The sequence below is a fragment of the Labrus bergylta genome, chromosome 4, assembly GCF_963930695.1.
Source record: "Labrus bergylta chromosome 4, fLabBer1.1, whole genome shotgun sequence".
Classification (NCBI taxonomy): domain Eukaryota; kingdom Metazoa; phylum Chordata; class Actinopteri; order Labriformes; family Labridae; genus Labrus; species Labrus bergylta.
In genome coordinates, this window is record NC_089198.1 from 32,829,009 (window position 1) to 32,850,714 (window position 21,706).

Here is a 21,706-nt window from a genome sequence, read left to right on the forward strand (position 1 = left end):
ACCTTAAAAACAAAAAACAGTGCAATTATATAATGTGAAAAATATGTGTGCAATAACCTCAGGTGCAACAAGAGATAATAAGTGGAATAAGAAAACATATTTATATTTTCATTTCATTGTACAGTGTTCCCCTTTGTTATTTTTATTTTTTGTATTATATCTTTGCTTTAATACAGTGTATAGCTTCTGTACAGTTTATTTTAAATCACTTAGCTGTTAATACAACTTATTTATTTTTACTTTTACTGTTTTGTACTCTTTTTTTCTTACAATGCTATTCTATTTTATATATCATTTTAACTTTTTTTGTAGAAGCTGACTCAGGGAGAAACGCACAAGAATTCCAATCTACCTGTACTGTCCTGTACCTGTGCAAATGGCAATAAACATCTATTCTATTCTATTCTTACAAACACACACACACACACACACACACACACACACACACACACACACACACACACACACAACTGTTTACAAACACACAAAGTACTGTTGAAAATATACAATGTACCTGAAATGAATATCATCTACTGTTAAAAAGATATGAAACGGTTTATAAAGAGTGTGGTTCATAAATAAACAATTCTCTTAAATAAACACTCAAAAACTAAATACACAAACATCTTCATAAATAAACAAAAACTCTGAATAAATACAAAAGCGCTTTCTCACTGAGACCACTTTGTGCAAACAATGGAAACTATATCTTAAAGTTGACCTTGCTGTTGTACTTTAGACTTTAGACTTTATTGTCCCTGAGGGGAAATTATTTTTTCACAGCACCGTTACTGTCCAACAGACTAATCAAAATGGGTCTTGGTCTCAAGACCACTTTTTGAATGTCTCGGTGTCGTTTGACTCATCAGGAGCATGCCCACACATTGTCAGGGGTGCAAAAATGAAATAAATCAAGACCAGTCATGAACACCACTGATTGGCTATTTGTCCAGGTCATTACTGTGATTAAAAGGAAACGCCATTTTCTATAAGAACGGATACTTCAATCCATTTGTAGTTAGATTTTTATCCCCGTCTGCAACCTTCCCATTATTACGGTCTAAGTGATTGACACGCCTCCTGCTGTGTGTCTGTCTGTCTGTCTGTCTGTCTGTCTGTCTGTCTGTCTGTCTGTCTGTGTCTGTCTGTCTGTCTGTCTGTCTGTCTGTGTGTCTGTGTGTCTGTCTGTCTGTCTGTGTGTCTGTCTGTCTGTCTGTGTCTGTCTGTCTGTCTGTCTGTCTGTGTGTCTGTGTGTCTGTCTGTCTGTGTCTCTGTCTGTCTGTCTGTGTGTCTGTCTGTCTGTCTGTCTGTCTGTCTGTGTGTCTGTCTGCCTGTCTGTCTGTCTGTCTGTCTGTCTCAGTGAGCACGTCTGAACATGTCGGCCCTCACAGATCCAGTTTATCAGTTCAATCAGAAGGTGTGGTCTCTCATGTTCATGTTGTGTTCACACAGCTTTGTGTGAACGACTGAAGAAAAACATGTCAGACTTAATCATGGGAGTAATGTTTGATGCTTTCTCTAAGACAGAGCTTAGGGCCAATCACACTGAAACTCTCTAAGAACTTTTCATTTTTTTAAGGTGGAATGTTTTCCCTCTCATGGAATGACCTCTTCAGGTCTAGACTGACTGGTGGACTGGTTTCAAGTTCTTCACTGAGAGTATAGCAGCATATAGTCAGTGACACCTGAATGAGATTGTATTATGTATTATGTATGAATGTAATGTATACTGCATGTATGATATGTTTTGTTTTATAGGACATTATACAGCATCTACTGTAGTACATACAGTTATCAAAACTGTAAAGTGCTTTACAGAACATGAAAAGCTCAGTAAAACCATGAAAACAGAATCAACAATGTAGCAATATAACAGAAAGAACTAAAACAATGATGGACTGAAGTTGACAGTAACAATAAATAAAAAAAATGATAAAAAAAGTATTTTTAAAACAAGGTGCTGATGTAGCAGCTTGCAGTATAAAACAAGACACTGCATGTACAGCAGTATTTACAGTATGATGCTGCATACTGTATGTACTGTAGTCATTACAGTAGAGCGTTGTTTCCTTTGGTGGTCACAAACAAAGAAACTGCTTCTCTCCCTGATAATAGAAGTGATTTGTGCAGCGAGTCACAGCAGGGTTTTTCATTTTTAGGTAACGCAAAAGTACTTAAACACGTTACTATTCTTAGTATGTTATGCAGTGATGTAACTTTTCCCACCATCGTGTTAGTACTAGTACAATATACGCCGTGCACTGTAATGTAGTCTATTCATTTTACTGCATACAGTATTGACAGAAAAGTACTCTATTTACAGTTCATGCAGCATGCGACAGTGAACACACACGCACATAAACACGCGCACACACACCTATACACACACACACACACACACACACACACACACACACACACACACACACACACCTATACATATACACATACATATAGGGTATATTCATGCATACATTCATACATATACACATCAGTTCTATCTTACCTGAGCGTGCACACAGTCAGTGATCATCAGGTGAGTGTGCGTGTGTATTAAACTACTCGTTGCTTTAAGTAAACAGGGCGTTGATCTGTGAACGTGTCACAACACATGAAGCTCTGCACAACACAGCCTGCAGTGTGACGAGTGCACATAAGCTCCACAGTAACAGCAGCTGTCAATCAAACTGCTACAACAGTGATGGAGAGATGTCACACTAAACAACTAGACCAGTGGTTCTCAAACTATGTTACGTGGGCTCCCTGTGGTGGTACGCAAAGGAATCTCCACAATATTTAAAAAAAACCCTGTTCAGCATAAAACATTTTTTTTATTTTGCTGTTGTCGTACTCTTATCTTATCTGTCTTGTATCTATTGGGTTGTATTTATATCAAATGTGTTTTCCCCTCTAAATTAATCTAGTTTTTGCAACAAACAACTTTAATCTTCTAAATTTATGCTTGATCGCGCACAGACATAAACAACAACAGGAGTTCGCCTCACGTTTTGAAAAGTTCCACTTGATATTTTTAAAACGGAGCCAGGAGATGTTTCCTTTGTGATGCATTTACAAGAGTGTACGGACAGTGGACCTTATCGCTCCCCCTCCCTCCCCCTCTCTCTTGCTCTGAAGCTGATGTGATTCTGCTCTCTTGCTGTCTTAACTCTCTGCAGGAGTCGAGAGGGATTTTCTTTTTTTAAAGGGAGTTTTGCTAATTCAGAGACTTATGATACAGAAGCTCTGGTTGCACATAGCGCGCTCTCTCCACAATTTTATGAATAAATGAAAAATTAAATAAGAACAGGCCGGAAATATACATGGGCCCAGGTATCGTCTCTGTGTGGGAAACACTGGAGACTAAATATTCCCAAACAGGTTGTTGGTATAAAGTTGTCATTTTTATTGTTCTGCACTTTTGTTTTGATTTGGGTAAATGTCAGAGTTGTATTAGTTTAAGTGCCAGTTCTAGCTCTAGCCCTTATTAGTCCTATAGTGTGGCTGCCAACAGTCAATAATAAATAATATTCTTTTTATGAATATATTTGCATGTAGAAATAGGCCAACAGTGTATTTTAACATCTACCATAATGGTGGCACTTGGAGAGCTTCATGATGTTATTTTTAAAGGTGGAATCAAAGAGCAAACAGCTGATTTATAAAGTGTTCAGTTAACTGTAAGACGATGTTAATGTGAATGAACGAAGCACAGAAACAGACTGTGTGACTCACCCTCCCCTCCGTCTTTGCAGGTCTGGCATGGCGGTTGAATATGTGTGCAGGGTCTTTATGGTAAACCTTGAGACAGGAGTGTGACGAGATGTTTCTGAAAGCACAAATAGCACAGTGACACGGTGTTACACAGAGAGGCTGTTAAACGTGAGCCTGAAGGCAAACAAAGAGACACTGAGGCGGGGACTCTGTAGAATCACCCTTCAGATATATTTAGTTAGAAAATCACTGAGTGGTATTGTTACCACACAATGATGATCAGCTGAGGATGGATCAAAATGTATCTTTCAGAGCACATGATGAAGTGTAACACTACTATACCATGTTATGGTCCTGTTGCTATGACCATTGACCCCTGTTGCAGTGTTCATACTCTGTCTCCAGGGCTGCGGTCAAAAAATGAAAAAACTCTCTGAGCCCCTTTGCCGTGATGGAAAACATCATGGGGTCAAAGAGAGAGAAAAAAAAGGGAGTTTGGAAAAAAAGAAAGGAAGAGAGACTGTAGTAATGTTCATGTTTCACACAGGTCCGCTGAAGATAGACTATTAGAAGCACATCTATTCCCATGGTGCGTTCTTACTGTGTTGTTCGATGCAGCCAAAAGAACACCTTGGTGATAAATATGACCTCATTAAGGTTTTTAGTGTATGACTCAGAGCGGCCCTCAGGATAAGGCAGCTTTTAGCCACTGCAACAATTTGCCTGAAGATCAGAGAACACCTCGTAAAATCTCCCTATTTGTTGTTGTTTGTAAAATTGCTCAGCTCATTTTCCTCTGTTCCAAGGCTTTTAATGTCACTACAGTCCACACTTGTTTCCTTTCAATAAGAAAGTCCAGTGTGTCCAATGCTTAAAGGCTTTATATGCGATTTTTCAAACTTAAATGTAGAAATCAAGTATATCCTCTGAAAATAACTCTGTGAGTCATGACTGTCTACAATGGGTGTAACACCCGAGTCCCACTGTCTGTGATGTTTTCAGAGTTTTCAGAGTCCTATCTTCACTTTGTTTACATCGCCCGGACGGCCGGCTGACTCCTCCCCTCGTGTATAAAAGTTGTTTAATTGAGGGACTAGAGAAAAGAAGAATAACATACTGTACTCACTGCTTAACTGTGTTTCTAGATCACGCTCATTTCAGGTAAATTTACATGCAGTGTGAAGATACGAGCATAATAAAGATCGCTAGCATTAGCATGCTAACACAACAATGCAGCGCGAGTTGATTTGTTTCATGCTGGTGTTCAAGGGCGACATCTGCTGGATCAAAAAATCACATATAAAGCCTTTAAGGTGATAATAAAGTAAGAATTAAAGGTTCTGTCTCTATAATTTAGAGAATTCAAACAGCTCCTGCTGGTTGTTTTAATCAGTTATGGACTTCCCTAAGCAAAAAAGGTCTGTTCAACCACATCACAGGTTGGTCTGAGGCAAAGACAAACTAATATTAAAATGAAATGTTCGCCACCTTTCTACTTTGCCTGGGAACCTCCAACCAGAGGTGCCCAGAAGGATCCTGATCAGATATTAAATCCACTCTATTGGCCTTTCAAAGTGAAGAAGCAACGCTTTTCTTCAGGCTCCCTCAGATGTTTGCATTCCTCTCCTAATCTCCAAGGTTTAGCTAAAGAAAACTTAATTTGACTGCTTGTGTCTGCAATGTCGTTTGAATCCATTGGTAAGTGTTGGAGGTTTAATCTGGTACATTGAAAAACTACCTTGCTCAGTTCCCTCAGGTCCTTGCAACTGTTTTCTTCACGTACACAATTGTAAAAAAACCCCAAAAAAAACATGGTACTAATGAAAGGATAAGCGCTCCTCAAACACCCCTTATCCCTTTATGTCCTATTGATAAGTTACATAACCCACCCCTATGGCCCCTATCGCCACCGCAACCAAAACAGGGATGCCTCCTTCAACAGATCCAGGCTGAGAAGTGTGATATCCTGATTGTTGGAGCACCTCCTCCTGCCCCCCTGTTTTCATATGAGAAAAGGAACAATAACCTGTTGGGCCACGCAGGCTTAGGACAGTCAAACAATGGACTTGGGCCTGCACCCCTGTGGGAAGCCTCATTTGAGTGATTCACTGAGATCACAAAGAGGCCTAAAAGGACTCTTTATCCCAGAATCCCCTGCAGTACTTCACACCTACGTGTGACGTAAAGGGGGGACCGGAACCTGAGGGAGACCCAACAAGAAGGAGGCCAGGTGACAAAACTCTGACACTTCCATTGCTCTCTCTCTCTTTCCACACGCTGACTTCAAGTGTTCGAAGACACAAGCTCACCTCCTGTTTCCTGCAACAATCTTCCTTTGTTTTAAGTTTTGGCACGCAGGTAATCCGCGGCTGGCAGTGTTCTGAATTCCGAGCTCGGATTGTCCAGTGAACGCATCTCAGTTTCCCGGAGAGCGTCAGACTAGGATAGGATAGGATAGTACTTTATTGATCCCCAGAGGGGAAATTCAGGCGTTACAGCAGCACAGACAAGAAAGCTCAAATACACATTAAACAGAATAGATAAGATAAATAAAAATAAAAATAAAAATACAAATAAAAACAGGGGGTATATACAGTACGAAATGAATGATGAAGTTAACTGGGGAGAATTGAGACAGTATTTGCAGAGAATGACAAGATAAAGTGACATGTGATTAAAGTGACTTGGTATGATAAATAGCAACAAGTAATGTAAACAGCAGAGAAGAGAGGCAGTGTTGTACCACATGATAAAGTGCAGTTATATAATATAATGTAGTATAATATAATATAATATAGTGCAATATGAACAATATAGCGTAATATAATGAAATGTTATATAATATAGACTAGTATAACAATATAATAAAAAATATATAGAATGTACAGTATATATGTATATATATATTGACCGAAGTAATAATAATAATACAATAATACAATGATAATAATGAAGCAGGTCATGTGGGTAGTGTTTTATGGGGGTGAAGTTTAGTGTCAAGGATGGACTGTTATTGTTGTCATAGGCTGCTGTTGTACAGTCTTATGGCAGTGGGCACAAAGGAGCGCCTGAAGCGCTCTGTTTTGCACCTGGGGGAGATTAGACAAAGGCTGAAGGAACTGCCCATCTGCCACAGCTCTTCATGTAGAGGGTGAGAGGAGTTATCCAGGATGGATATGATTTTGTCCTTCATCCTCCTCTCACCCACTGTCTCCAAACTGTCCAGATCAAGACCCACTACAGAGCGGGCCTTCCTCACCAGCTTGTTCAGCCTGTTTGCCTCACCAGTCTTGATACCACCCCACCAGCACGCCACAGCAAAGAAGAGGGCACTGGCCACCACAGACTGGTAGAAGGTCTTCAGGAGTCTGTTGCAGACATTGAACGATCTGAGTCTCCTCAGGAAGACCCAAAAATGTCATTTTTATGTTTAAAAAAAATGACATTTTTGGGTCTTGTTATACCGTTACAAAAAGGCATACTTGTCACAATGACTTTGCTTTGTCCCTTCCTGAAGAGGGCGTCAGAGTTGTGAGACCAGTCCAGTTTATTGTTGATGTGGACCCCAAGGTACTTGTATGGGGCCTCTTCTTCTTCTGGTAGTCCACTACCACCTCCTTTGTTTTGCTGATGTTGAGCTTCAGGTGGTTGCTTTCACACCATGTGACGAAGCTCTCTAAGAGTCCTCTGTACTCCCTCTCGTCATCATCAGTGATGCACCCAACAATGGAGGAGTCGTCGGAAAACTTTTGGAGGTGGCAGGAACCAGAGTTAAACCTAAAGTCTGATGTGAAGAGAGTGAAGAGAAAAGGCGCCAGAACAGTTCCTTGAGGTACTCCTATGTTGCCCGTCACTACTCTGACATACTGTGGCCGGCCCGTGAGGTAGTTGAAGATCCAGGCTGAGGTGTCAGGGTGCAGCTGCATATCCAGCAGTTTGTCCCTCAGGAGGTAGGGCTGGATGGTATTGAAAGCACTGGAGAAGTCAAAGAACATGACTCTCACAGTGCTTCCCTTCGTCTCCAGGTGTGACAGGGCTTTGTGATGATCGCATCCTCCACACCAATGTGCCTCTGATATGCAAACTGCAACGGATCCTGGAAAGCAGTGAGCAGGGTCCTCAGGTGCTGGAGAACCAGCCTCTCAAATGTCTTCATGACATGTGACGTGAGTGCCACAGGTCTGTAGTCATTGAGAGCGCTGGGATGACCTTTCTTTGGAATTGGGACGATGCAGGAGGTCTTCCACAGGTCAGGCACCTTCATCAGCCTCAGGGAGAGGTTGAAGAGGTGCTGAAAGACTCCTGCAAGCTGCCCAGCACACACTTTGAGGATCCTGGGACTGATGTTGTCTGGTCCACTGGCTTTTCTGATGTGGAGTCTGGAGAGTTCTCTTTGTACCTGGCTGGTAGTGAGAGTGGGACAGTGAGCAGGGGAGGGGTGTGGAGAACTGTCTATTGTCATGCAGGTACCTGAAGGGAGGGAGCTGGGGGGTGAGGGGGGGCTGTCCTTTGAAGCTGCTGATGAGGAGCTGAGAGAGGGGGGGGAGGTGGTCAGGACCTTGATGGGAGAAAGAGGAAGAGCAGAGTCTCCAGCAGAGGTGTGAATGGGGGCTGAGGTGGTGGGGGGAGACCTAGACCCACTATTTGAGCTCACTGGGTCGGGGGATGTGTCAAACCAATTGAAAAATAGGTTCAACTCAGCAGCAAATACTGGATCTGCTTTAATTCTGGGTTCTGGCCTGTTGCAGCCCGTCATCTGCTTCATGCCATTCCACACCTCCTTTGAGTTGTTCATCTTGGCCTAAATCTTGTCCTTGTAGTTGTTCTTGGCCTCTCTCAGCTTCTTCTTTAACTCCTTTTGGACAGCCTTGAGCTCCTCACGATCCCTAGTCATGAAGGCCCTCTTCTTTCTGTTGAGGAGAGCTTTAATGTCTTTATTGATCCAATGGTTTGTTATTTGAGAAGCAGTGGACCGTTTTGGTAGGGACTATGGTGTCCTCACAGAAACGGATGTAGTCTGTAATACAGTGAGAGAGGCCTTCAGTGTCATCACCATATTCCTCCTTAAACAGTTCCCAGTCTGTGACATTGAAGCACTCCTGCAGGGCCTCCTCTGTATCCTTAGACCAAACCTTCAAAGTCCTTGTGTTGGCCCCCTGCTGCTTCACCAGGGGCCTTTAGGTGGTCTCAAGGTGGATGAGGTTGTGGTCTGATTCCCCAAGAGGGGGGAGAGAAGAAGAGCTGTATGCTCCCTTCACGTTGGCATACAGGAGGTCCAGACTGTAACAGATTATCAGAAAGATAACGGTCTTATTCCGTCCTGCAACGAAAGGACATCAACGGACATCTTTCCACTCGACGGAGAACCAACGAAGCCACTCTTGCCGTAAGGGACCCTCGCCGCCATCAGACGCCTCTGCACCAGGACGGACAGAAGATCTGCTCCATCGCCGGAATCTTTCCCTTTCACCAATTGCAGGCAAAGCGATTCACAAGTGAGGCTTAATTAGGTCTGGGCAGAATTAGCTTTAGAGAGTGTTTTTAACAATTGTTTGATTGATGCAGAAACTGTAATTTTTGTCTTTGTTGGACCGCTGCGTCCTGAGTTTATCTGTTTAAAACTATTGTTGTTCCCGTTTCGGACCGCTGCCTCCTATATGTGTTTAGCGTAACAGCGTTATAACCGGGTATTACTCTAAGCCGTATTAACTTGAATTCGGCTATTGGTTTGTTTCTGTGAATGAAGGGAATTACTCCAAGTTGTGGCGCGGGATTCAGACTGTGATCCGGCCTCTTCAGGCACGCATTTCTCTCCTCCTCTACTCTCCTCTTTTCTCCCCCTTTTACTAACACACACATACACACACACATATTCCCGTGTAGACGCACATCTGGAGACTAACTCCACCACCGCACCATTACACACATAGGCTACACATACACTCACACACAGAGATCTATACACTCGCGGCCATCCAGACGAATGAATTACTTTATACTTATACTCAAACATGATGGTTATTATGGCAAACTAGGTCACACACCTCGGCTTCAGATTAGACTAACCCCCTCCTGGTGTACCAATCATTGCCAACGTGGGCATTGAAGTCCCCCAGCAAATCTATAGTCTATGGGTTTAATAGTTTGAAGACCCTCACTTGCAGACTCCATGAAGGTCTCATAATCTGAACTTTTGTTGGGTGGTGAGCACACCCTAAAGTCAGACCTCTCTCTCTGCCACATTATTCACACAGAGGCGTCCACTCTTTTCTCTGCAGAGAAATCAACAAAAATCCAAAAAAGCCAGGTTCTTGTTAGCGGCCCCATCCCCTGCTCCTCCTCCTACACCAACTCTGGTTCAGGTCTTGCCAGAGAGGGGATGTTCCACATGTAGTATATATAAAACCAGTATGTGCTGCTGGGGTCATCACACCAAAGTCAATGTTCTTCTGCTGCCAGGTTTGCATTGCTCTTTCCATGTGGCTGGAGGGTCCACAGAGAAACCCTTCACCATGAGAAACACAACCTTCCATTGGTTTTGTTTTTCTTCTTCAAGGCTCTCTTTGTAATGTCAAAGAATATCAATGACTTGGATCGTGTTATTACCTACAGTGGTCCCATTACATCATCTGACTCACCTGATGTCATCCAGCTCGTAGTAGAAGTTTCTGCTGCTGTCTTTGATGTAGATTGCCACATTGGGAGATTGCAGCATCTTCATGGTGAGCTGATGGGGGAAGGCTGTGACAAAGAGAGCGTGCAGAGAGTCCTGAGTTGTCATCTCAGCCGGCATCCTCACCTGTTTAGTCTCCTCCCCATACTGTAAGTACACCACACCTGAGCACAAGCAGAGATGGAGTGAGTCCCTGACACACATGTGCAGTTTTTACATTCCACCACATAACATATCAATCAACCATGACCAGTATGTATGACCCCACCATGCGGCCTCTCTCCTGTGTGACCCCCTGACCTCCCCACAGGTAGACTTGCTCTGGTCTTGCAGCCCCGTGTGAAGGGGGCTGAGGGGGAGGGCAGGTCTGAGTCAGACATGGTCTCTTGAGGATCCTGCTGCTCCTTCGGGACCAGCCCTCCAGCTGAGGGGGTGCTGTCAGAGGACCAGGTACTCCCAGGCTGCAGAGAGAGAAAGAGAGAGAGAGAGAGAGAGAGAACTTACTACGGAGTGAGATTGAGGGCCCAGCCTTTTGTTTACAAGGATTTGACTAAGATGACCATGGAACAGAAGAACACGTTGTTCATCTTTGAACTGGCTGCTCATGAAGCGTGTGTTGTGTGAGTAAGATAAAACAACAGAAGGGGTGTGTGTGTGTTTGGACAGAACTAAGCACTGTGTTGTTTAAGGGTCAGTTAATAGCTACAGATAAGGTTTGAATCCGGCCTGTGGCTCCTTTCCCACATGTCATTCCCTACTCTCTCTCATCCTGATTTCCAGCTCTATCCACTGTCCCATCTCTCCATTAAAGGCACAAAAAAGCCCAAAAGTAAATCATAAAAAAAAAAAAAAAAAAAGAATAGCTACAGACACCGGATGCAGACACAGTGAGTTTGAGAGGAGGAAGGTCAAAACACTGTTTCATAAAAAATAAGCCATACACAACAAAATGTCTACACTGTACGACTCCCTTCTGTGTTATAGACTGTGCAGAACTCACTTGACTATATCTTGACTGGACTGGATTGTTGTACAGCGGATCTCCACGGGGCGTGCACACACAGCTTCAATGCTGCTTTATTTTCATTAAACCTCTGCAAAGGCATTTATGCTGAAACTTTGCAGTAAAGCACAAAGAGACTTCAGCTGCCTCATGTGACTTCCCGCTCTTCCTCACAGGTAGCAGATAGAAACAGTCGAGTTAAGTCTGTTTGTTTGTAGTCTGTGTTTGAAAAAGATGATGAGGTGTTAACTGTTCTCTGTGCTGTATAAATATGACCTGTTATATATTAGAGTTTCTAATGCTGTACGAGCAATACGAGCTGTTGGGTTGTATGGTTTTATTGTTATGATGTTATATTTGCTAAGTTGGTGTTAAGTCTGCTGCTGAGATCAAAAGTGGAGGTGGCGGAGCGTTTCTCACATGGAGCCTGAAGCTACGAGCTGCCTGAAGTCATCAGATCATCTGTGACCTCCTTACATCCCTGCTCAAAACACACACTATCACACACGTTCTATATTATATATCTATAATTATCTCTCTCTCTCTCTCTCTCTCTCTCTCTCTCTCTCTCTATATATATATATATATATATATATATATATATATTCAATATTATTATTATTATTATTATTATTAAATATTATTATTAAATATCATTATTATTAAATATTATTATAATTATTAAATACTATTATCATTATTAAAACTGTTATTATTATCATTATTAAATATTATTATTATTAGATATTATTATCATTATTAAATATTATTATTACTTATTAAATATTATTATTACTTATTAAATATTATTATTATTAAATATTATTATCATTATTAAATAGTATTATTATTATTAAATACTATTATCATTATTATGAAATATTATTATTATCATTATTATTATTATTATTAATAAATACTATTATTAAATATTATTATCATTATTAAATATTATTATTACTTATTAAATATCATCATTATTAAATATTATTATCATTATTAATTATTATTATCATTATTAAATACTATTATCATTATTATGAAATATTATTATTATCATTATTATGAAATATTATTATTATCATTATTATTATTATTAATAAATACTATTATTAAATATTATTATCATTATTAAATATTATTATCATTATTATTAAATATTATTATTATTGAATACTATTGTCATTATTAAATATTATTATCATTATTAAATACTATTATCATTATTATTAAATATTATTATTATTACCACCCCCCACCCACACACACACAAAGAGAGAGAGAGAAAGAGAGACATACATACGCAAGGTGGTGAGAACTTAATGGCTGGTACACACGTCATGATCGTCGTGATTTTGCATATGCACTTATTTTATGCGCAGACTAAGAACTTTTACGACGCATTAGTGAATGAGGCTGAAGGTAGTAGACCAGGCAGTCAGATCAGTCACCATCCTAATTACACATAACCTTATTTTATCTTTCACAACATCAAAAAGAATGGGTTAGAAACTCAGACCCAAAATGTTTATATCTGCTGTCAAAATGGACATTTTAACACGGGTGTGTATGGGACTTCTGGGGGTCTGCAGACAGCCTCAAGGAACTACAGTTTTTTGGATTTCAGCACTGACTTCATTTCGAACCCGAAGGTTGCTGCTTGCTTAATACACAAGGAGGAGGACACACTCATTTAGGCACACACATGAAACACTGCTGTGCATTCCTCTTTAACACACACACACACACACACACACACACTTGTAGGTTTAAAAGCTCTGATTACAGAGCTGAGATAATTTACACAACTTCACCTATTGTTGTCATGTTTAAAAAGACTGATGGTGGTTTTTTAGTGATGTCACATTTACCTGAAGAATCTAAACATGAGTCACAGACACACCAGCAGAACAGGAATCTAGGACAGGATCTCAGATGAAAGAACAACCCCGAGTCTGACTGATAAACAGAGTTTATAGATTCCTTCCTTTCTTTTTATCTTTTGTGCAAAGTGTGGAGCTGAAGAGAGCGGTCGTCGTCTTGTGATTGGTTGAGAGAGGAGCTGACACCTCTTCTCCACAGCAGACACAAAACATCACAGAGCGACAGTCTGTTATGAGTGTATCGGCTTGAATATCATTGACTGATCTCTTTAGACTTGCTGGCAGAGATGATGGAAAATAAAACTTTCATGGTGCAATCAACGACAGTTTAATTTTGACCATGAGAGAAACTTTCTGTAAACTGAATCCAACACACACTTGCACTGTAAATGGTCAAATGAACTTGAGCTTGTATATCTCTTTTCTAGTCTTCTGACTACTCAAAGCTCTTTCACACTGCAGGTCACACCTACACATTCACACACTGATGGTAGAGGCTGCTGAGTAAAGAGTCCATCAGTATTAACTCATCCATTCATACACATTCACACACTGATGGTAGAGGCTGCTGAGTAAAGAGTCCATCAGTATTAACTCATCCATTCATACACATTCACACACTGATGGTAGAGGCTGCTGAGTAAAGAGTCCATCAGTATTAACTCATCCATTCATACACATTCACACACTAATGGTAGAGGCTGCTGAGTAAAGAGTCCATCAGTATTAACTCATCCATTCATACACATTCACACACTAATGGTAGAGGCTGCTGAGTAAAGAGTCCATCAGTATTAACTCATCCATTCACACACTAATGGTAGAGGCTGCTGAGTAAAGAGTCCATCAGTATTAACTCATCCATTCACACACTGATGGTAGAGGCTGCTGAGTAAAGAGTCCATCAGTATTAACTCATCCATTCACACACTGATGGTAGAGGCTGCTGAGTAAAGTGGCCGTCTTTTTTCAGTTGTTTTCAACGGGTAGAGAGCGTTGCAGCAGAAGGCCGTCGTCAGGAGAAAAAGCGCAGTGCTGTTGACGTCACCGGCCTTAGGTGACCACCAGAAGTAATTAATCCCATTCATACACATGCATACTCCGCTGACGAAGCAGCGGGAGAAACTCAGGGTTAAAAAGGGGGCAGGTACACAAAATGGGGGGAAAAAAACGTCTATTGTTGTCTATCAATCGATCTTAATTTGTATAGCAACAATTCATACCAAATGTAAACTTAAGACATTTTACAAAAGAGCAGGAAAAAGACCTTACTCTTTGTTTTATTTTCTACAAAGACCCAACATGAATCCATCATGAGCACTAAGCAACATTTAACAAAGTTACAGTGGAGAGGAAAAACCTGGAGCAGAAGCAGACTCATGATGAACAGACATCTGATGAAACTGAAAGATGGATAGAGAGTGATGCAGGAAGAAGGAGAGAGACAATGAATCAGACAGATTTAAAGCTACAATGTCAAAAGTATGTGTAGTATTAGCAGTAACAGCTAAGTTAATTATTAAATTAAATGTTTATGTTCTTAAAGTTTTGATTTTGTGTATTCATCGTTAACGTCCTTTTTCTGCCACATCCTGTTTCAATGATAAACTTGTGTTTGGTATGAAAGATGTCACAGACATTTTGTTTATCGTGCTACAAGACTATCAACCTTTGTAGCACCATGTAGTTGCTATGGGCAACAAAAGGTAACGCACAGCAGTGCACAGTACACACCTCGGACAGTATGGGAGCCCAGAGGGTGCAAATAAATGTGCTCTAAGAGTACACTGAGTTGACCTTTGTTAAGATGATGTGTTGTACAAACAGAAATGGATTGATTAATAAGTCAGAGTAAACAGAGCACGTGATGTCACAGAGGCGGGGATCAAACACCGGTCTACACCCGGCAGCTGCATTTTAATGAAGCTTAAAGTGTCATAACACTCACAATGCAGCTCACTTCTCCTCTGTTTACAGAGTCCCTGACTTCATTTAATGTCTTTATACCTTTTTAACGTTCAGTCAAATATCCAAGTTGTAACAAGACACTTTCAAGTTTTTTTCAATATTGTTATTTTTGTTTACCATTTAAATAATAAAGCAGCTCATTTTGCTTAGCGATGTTTACTTAACAACACAGGTTTTTATAGTTGTTAACATGTTAATCTTCTTTTTTCTTAAAAGTACTAAGTAACTTTTCAAAGTGCTTTATAAAAGATTGTCTAACATGCAGTCACAGGTTGAAATCCTCCACAGGTGTGATAATACTTAATGATGCCATCACTAGCCAAAGAAACATCAGGGTTTTTTTCTTCCATTACATGAAAAATAAAGTGTTACACACCTAACATCCTAATGAAACAGTTAGCTCACCTTAATGCTGCTGGGACACACAAAGTGATTCTGCAGTCACAACTATGTCATGTATGAGCAGAAGAGTGGACTGAAGCATATCATGTTTAAATGTAGCGTTAGCATATTAAGTTCATCTTTAAATGTTCAGAAGTCAACAGGGTTTGGTGAACGGGCCATCGATCAGCAGGTGAACACATGAACAGCCTGCAGCTCTTTCTTCAAACTCAAAGTGAGGACTTTTGTCAGATTAAGTTATAATACCAAGCTGTTTAAACACTTCTGGTTAGAAACAGAACAGTGTGATCTAAAGCAGAATATAAACTGAAAACAGAGAATCTGTTAGTTAGTTTGAGCTGTTTTAAACAGGTTAAACAAGCTTACCTGGAGGGGGAGGCTGCAGGTGCTGCTGCTGCCAACTTCAACACACAGATAAGCTAAACTAAGTTAAGCTACGAGTGAAGTTGACATTAGGCTGTAAATAAATTCAAAAAAATAATCTGCTACAGTTTCCTCTGTCCAGGATGTTTGAGTGTCACAAACAAAGTCCAATAGAATCTCCTCTTTCTGTACACCTGACTGTGTGTGCGTCTGTGTGTTTGTGTGTGTGTGTCTCTGTCTGCTGTTACAACACAGCTCCACCTCCACAAATAATGCTGGCTCTACCAGTCTGACAACAGTCTGCCTTCATGATAACAAACTTACTACAGACACGCACACACACACACACACACACACACACACACACACACACACACACACACACACACACACACACCTCTTACAGTTACATAAACTCATTTTCATCCTCTCATTATAAAATTTAAAGTAACCTTTACTGCACAAACATGTTTAAGTTCAAACTTCTGAAGGAAACAGGAGTCATGACAACAGCTTATTTCTGCTCAACCATCATCATTGGTTTAGAGTTTGTTATTGATTTTCTGATGCTGACGATGTCTGGAAATGATGGAAGAGAATGTGCTTGTGAACCACATGATCTTTTTACAAGCTATTGTTAAACTGGAAGGATCACACCTCAATCAGTATATTTCAATTTGGAAGTATTCAAGCATATCTCCATCTGTGTGTGTGTGTGTGTGTGTGTGCGTGTGTGTGTGTGTGTGTGTGTGTGTGTGTGTGTGTGTGTGTGTGTGTGTGTGTGTGTGTGTGTGTGTGTGCGTGTGTGTGTGTGTGTGTTTCTCATTATAGGCAGACTGTCCACTTCTTAATCGAGCATGGATTTTGTTAATCTTTCAGATGGATTAAATAACAAAAAGATAATTATGGCACGTGTTTGTCTCATGTTTACAAAGCATGCTGTGGACAGTTGTATCATCTGATATCTTTTAAAAGAATCTGTTCTTTCACCTGGTGTCCCATGATGATGGCGGCATGGTGAGGGTACTTCTGCCTCAAAATGTCCAGAAACACCTCCTTCTTCCTCTCCACATCCTTCATCTTCATCAGGCTGTCTGATTGGCTGTCTTTGGTTCCTGAGGCAGAGCTGGTGTAGCTTCGAGGTAAGGTGCTGGAGGAGTGAGGAACCGAACCGGGGTTACAGAACAGATTGCTCGAGTTGTGATTCTTCTTCTGCATTGGAGGCTCTTTGCTGCTGTCCTTCACAGAGGAAGAAGAGTTTCCTGGATCTTAAAAGAAAAAGGGAGAAGAAAACAAACAGAGGAGAGAAGGATGAATGATAGGAATCAGACAGAGGAGACAAAGATTAACGAGAAGAAACCAACACCAGAGAGAAGGTCAAGAGAAAAGGAGCAGAGGAGAAACAATGGAAGAGAGTAAATTATGTAATCCATCATTTTAAAGAAGGCATATGTAAAACACCAGGCGCCCCTCAGTTGACTTATATTGGATGAAATCATGATTGAAGCATCCAACCAGTTTAAAAATGTTGGGGTGGGGGACCTCTCATGTCCTACCTGCAGTACCCATGCTGCCCGCCAGGGGGGGCTCACCTTTGGGAATCGTAGACTTCAACTTTTGTTATTCATCATCCTCAAATCTTTACACAAAGGTAATGATTTTATTGTCATACAAAGCCACAACTTAGGTCATAACTGGCTTGTGGCTACAACCGACTCCTCCGTGAGCCAACACATTTATAGGTTATATCAGAGAAGAGTATGAAGCAGCTTCTTTATGTGCATGCCAATCACACCAGTCAGCAGTATGACTGAAAACACATCATGAAGGAGAGGAGCTTTCTGATGCCTCCCATCTCTGTTCCTACCGGATAACCCCAAATAGCCCAAAAGGTGAGCCCACACCCCTTAGCAGAAGTTATAATATTTTCACATGTAGGCCATGGTAACAAAGGATATTGAACCATGGGAAAGAAAGATGGGAGGTAAAAAAAATCGGTTATCGATCCATTCATTTCCTTAATGTGATGGACATATTTTACAAACTGACTTAATCCGTCAGTTTAAAGGAATTACAGACAAACGTTGTCATAACCCTGGTCTGAAATCTAATTTAAAATGCTTGATTAGTTGATTCCACAATCGGATCCTTTCACATTTTCGTTACAGACCCTGGTCAGCTCATGTATCCCTGGATTGCTGGGATCGGAGCAAATCTGTGAACCCCTAGAAAACAGCATATAGATCTATTCTGTACAGTATCGACATTTCTGTAGTCTTTAAAAGTCACATATTCTCATCCTTTTGAACCAGTTTGAATAAGTGTCAGAGCTCCCCAAAACATCTCTGTGTAGTTTCTTGTTCTAAATCCACTCTGATCCTGTATTTTAACATGCCTATAAACCCCTCTATTTCAGCCCTGCTCAGAACAGGCTGTTTCTGTACCTTTAATTATGTAAATGAGCTGTGTCTGACCACGCCCCCTCTCTGGAAGGGCTTGGGTGTCTCGGGCTTTCTTACTCCATGTCCTATTGTTTACGGTGAGAAGGCAGACTCAGAGGGCAGAACAAACACTTAGCTGTGGGAGTGTCACCCACCTGGGGGAGGGGCTACTGCCCTTTGTGATGTCATAAAGGGAACATCTCCAAACGGCCTGTTTGAGCACACATTTTCTGAAAAGTGGAGCAGGCAGAAGACAGAGAGGATGGACTTTACTCATCATTGGGGGGTTGTAGACAGACAAGGGAAACATGTTAGTGTTAGAGAAACATGGTGAAGTGGGGTGCTGGTGGTGCAGTGGTTAGTGCGCGTGCCCCATGTATGGAGTTTGTCGTCTCAAGAGGGCAACCTGGGTTCACTTCCCGCCTGTGGCTTCTTTCCCGCATGTCATTCCCCACTCTCTCTCCCTGATTTCCGACTCTATCCGCTGTCCTATCTCTCCATTAAAGGCACAAAAAGCCCAAAAATAAATGAATAAAAAAAGAAACATGGTGAAGTGGTTTTTGCATAACATATGAACTTTATGAACCCTATAACCCTGCAGCAGCATAATTCAATATGGGAGATACATAAGCATCATAAAGCTCAGTTCTCTCAGTTTGCAACCCAGTCTCATGTCAAAATGTGTAATACCTACGTTGGTCCACAGCGCAAAACGTAGTAGTTTCACAATAAGGGCTCTAAAATTGTGACATGCCTACGTTTCCTTTTGTCTATTCTTTTGTATAGGCATACCTCAGGTCACGTGACTGCCCAGTTTTCCCCTAGCGAAAAAAAAAACATGGCGGACATCCCTTCTATTTTTGATGGAAAATGCAATATTTTAAGATAGTTTGAGGCTTAAGTGTCGTTTTGATAACCTTTCTGGCGACAAATGTACATTGTATCTTCATAATCTTTGTTCGGTTTATGTTTATGATCTTTAGTTTGTTCGTTTCTACGAAGATTCTTTCAGGTCTCGATAGAGAAACGTTGAACTGTTACGTTTTCTACTGTTGCTATGGTGGTTGCTATGGACGCGATCAACAACGAACCGGAAGGAAGTGGATGTTCGGTTCGCGGCTCTTAAAACGGGTTACATCAGACCCTAGACATCAAACTAAACTCCTATACAATAAATAATGTTTCTGTTACATTTTTATGGATGTCTTTCATTACAACCAAATTTAATAAAACGATTGGAACAGATCGATGCATATTAGCAACATTATAAACTATAACATGTAACAATCCTTGATACATAAAGACAATACTGTACAGTTTGTGTGATTTATATGATTTTATTTAACAAAATAATCCTGACGGATTAGATTAATAACAGAAAATGCACTCAATAAAGTAAACGGCCGGAGATAAGAACTACAACGGGCGCATGACACTGACATCAAATAATGACGTATTGATAATCGTCACTTGTGAGCGATGTCTAGATCTTTCAGGGGGTATTTACTGATGTTTTTTTAAGGTTGGTTGCAAAAACACATCTTAAATCTGTGTTAACCAAAGATCCCATTCCAGGAATCTAAGCGAAAACCCATTCAAAAAGCCCATTATGCTATGGTCTGCCAGTGTGCTGCTGACATGCGCAATCGTGCAGTCACGCCCACTGTCGGTTTAAAGGCCGAGTGCACGTTCACTATCGATTCTTTGTGAACAAGACTGATGTTAAAACTCCTTTTAAAGGTGCTTATAAGAGCTAATTTGACCATTTGAGGCCTAGCAGAGACATGAAGCCTTTCGACCTGTTCAACCCTGTTGCTCTTTGAAAGACATTAAACTGAATATTAAAACAATGAATGATGACAAATTAGATTAACTCTTCTATAAGGAAAGAAGGATTAAAAAAGTACTAGGATGAATTAATATGGAAAAGAGCATAAGAGATTTTTCTTTTAGCCATAATTCTAAACCAAGCACTTAAGGTTGTCCTCCAAGCCTATAGTTCCCCAGATTTTATGATATACTTACACCAAAACAAACAAACAAAAACAAAAAAATCACAAAAAAAGAAAAAAACAAAACATTTTATGTACTGGGCTTTGAAAGCACTCTATGAAAGTATGACTGCAAGACCCCTTGCCAATGAAATGAGAATATTTAAGTTTTTGGCTTAGAGCTGAACGACATACATCGTTGGAAAGGTCTCATCCTGGAGAGTAACATATGAGAAGATGAGGTTTTAACATGACCCCTGTTTTGAAATAATGCCCTTTGAACCTTGACCCAAGGGCATATTTGAAGGCTTATACCTCAGCAACAAAAGGGGCTACAGACATGGGAATAACTGTTTTAGAGAGGTCTTGGAACAAAGTATCATGTGAGGGTAGTCAGTTCACCAAAACAACAGGGGGAGCTGCTATATATGGTTAAAATATATTATTTACTAAAGCCGAATGGGTTTTGTAAAATAATCTAGACTATATATATTGTAAAAAAGTGGTCAAATCAAACCTGTTTTAAAAGATAGTATTAATCTGTCAGGATTATTTTGTTAAATAAAATCATATAAATCACACACAAACTGTACAGTATTGTCTTTATGTATCAAGGATTGTTACATGTTATAGTTTATAATGTTGCTAATATGCATCGATCTGTTCCAATCGTTTTATTAAATTTGGTTGTAATGAAAGACATCCATTAAAATGTAACAGAAATCATTATTTATTGCATAGGAGCTTAGTTTGATGTCTAGGGTCTGATGTAACCTGTTTTAAGAGCCACGAACCGAATGTCCACTTCCTTCCGGTTTGTTGTTGATAGCGTCCATAGCTATCACCATAGCAACAGTAGAAAACGTAACAACCCAGCGTTTTTTCTGGCGAGACCTGAAAGACTGAATAAACGATATCATTCGCAATGGATTGTGGGATGGGTAGTTCCTTGACTCCGGACGAAAATGATGTATACAGTCTTGAACCTATACCTTTGTTTCCGTTTGTAACGCCGTTTTGGTGCTGAATTGAATGTACTGTAGTCACGAGTGTTGGGGTAGCTTGTTGTCTTGGTCCCAGGCGATAATCTCTTGATATAAGGATTTTGTGAAAAATCAATGGAGGATTTGAATGGGAAAATTGCAACCACCATAGCAACAGTAGAAAACGTAATATCCCAACGTTTTTTTTTTATTTATTTTTTTTTTAGGTATTACACATTTTGACATGAGACTGGGTTGCAGTTTGTTAGAGACAGATCCAAAAGCTCC

At 40.4% G+C, this 21,706-nt stretch overlaps 1 protein-coding gene across 1 annotated transcript in view; it reads right to left on the reverse strand.

Moving 5' to 3' along the window:
• LOC109997341 (sickle tail protein homolog) overlaps positions 1-21,706 on the reverse strand; it is a 63,410-nt gene that overhangs the window by 26,552 nt on the left and 15,152 nt on the right. The window contains exons 2-5 of the mRNA XM_065954404.1: positions 16,994-17,271; positions 10,653-10,845; positions 10,350-10,548; positions 3,733-3,826 (exon numbers count right to left, since the gene is read on the reverse strand). Of these exons, the coding sequence (XP_065810476.1) occupies positions 3,733-3,826; positions 10,350-10,548; positions 10,653-10,845; positions 16,994-17,271 (764 nt within the window). The remainder of the gene's footprint in view (positions 1-3,732; positions 3,827-10,349; positions 10,549-10,652; positions 10,846-16,993; positions 17,272-21,706) is intronic.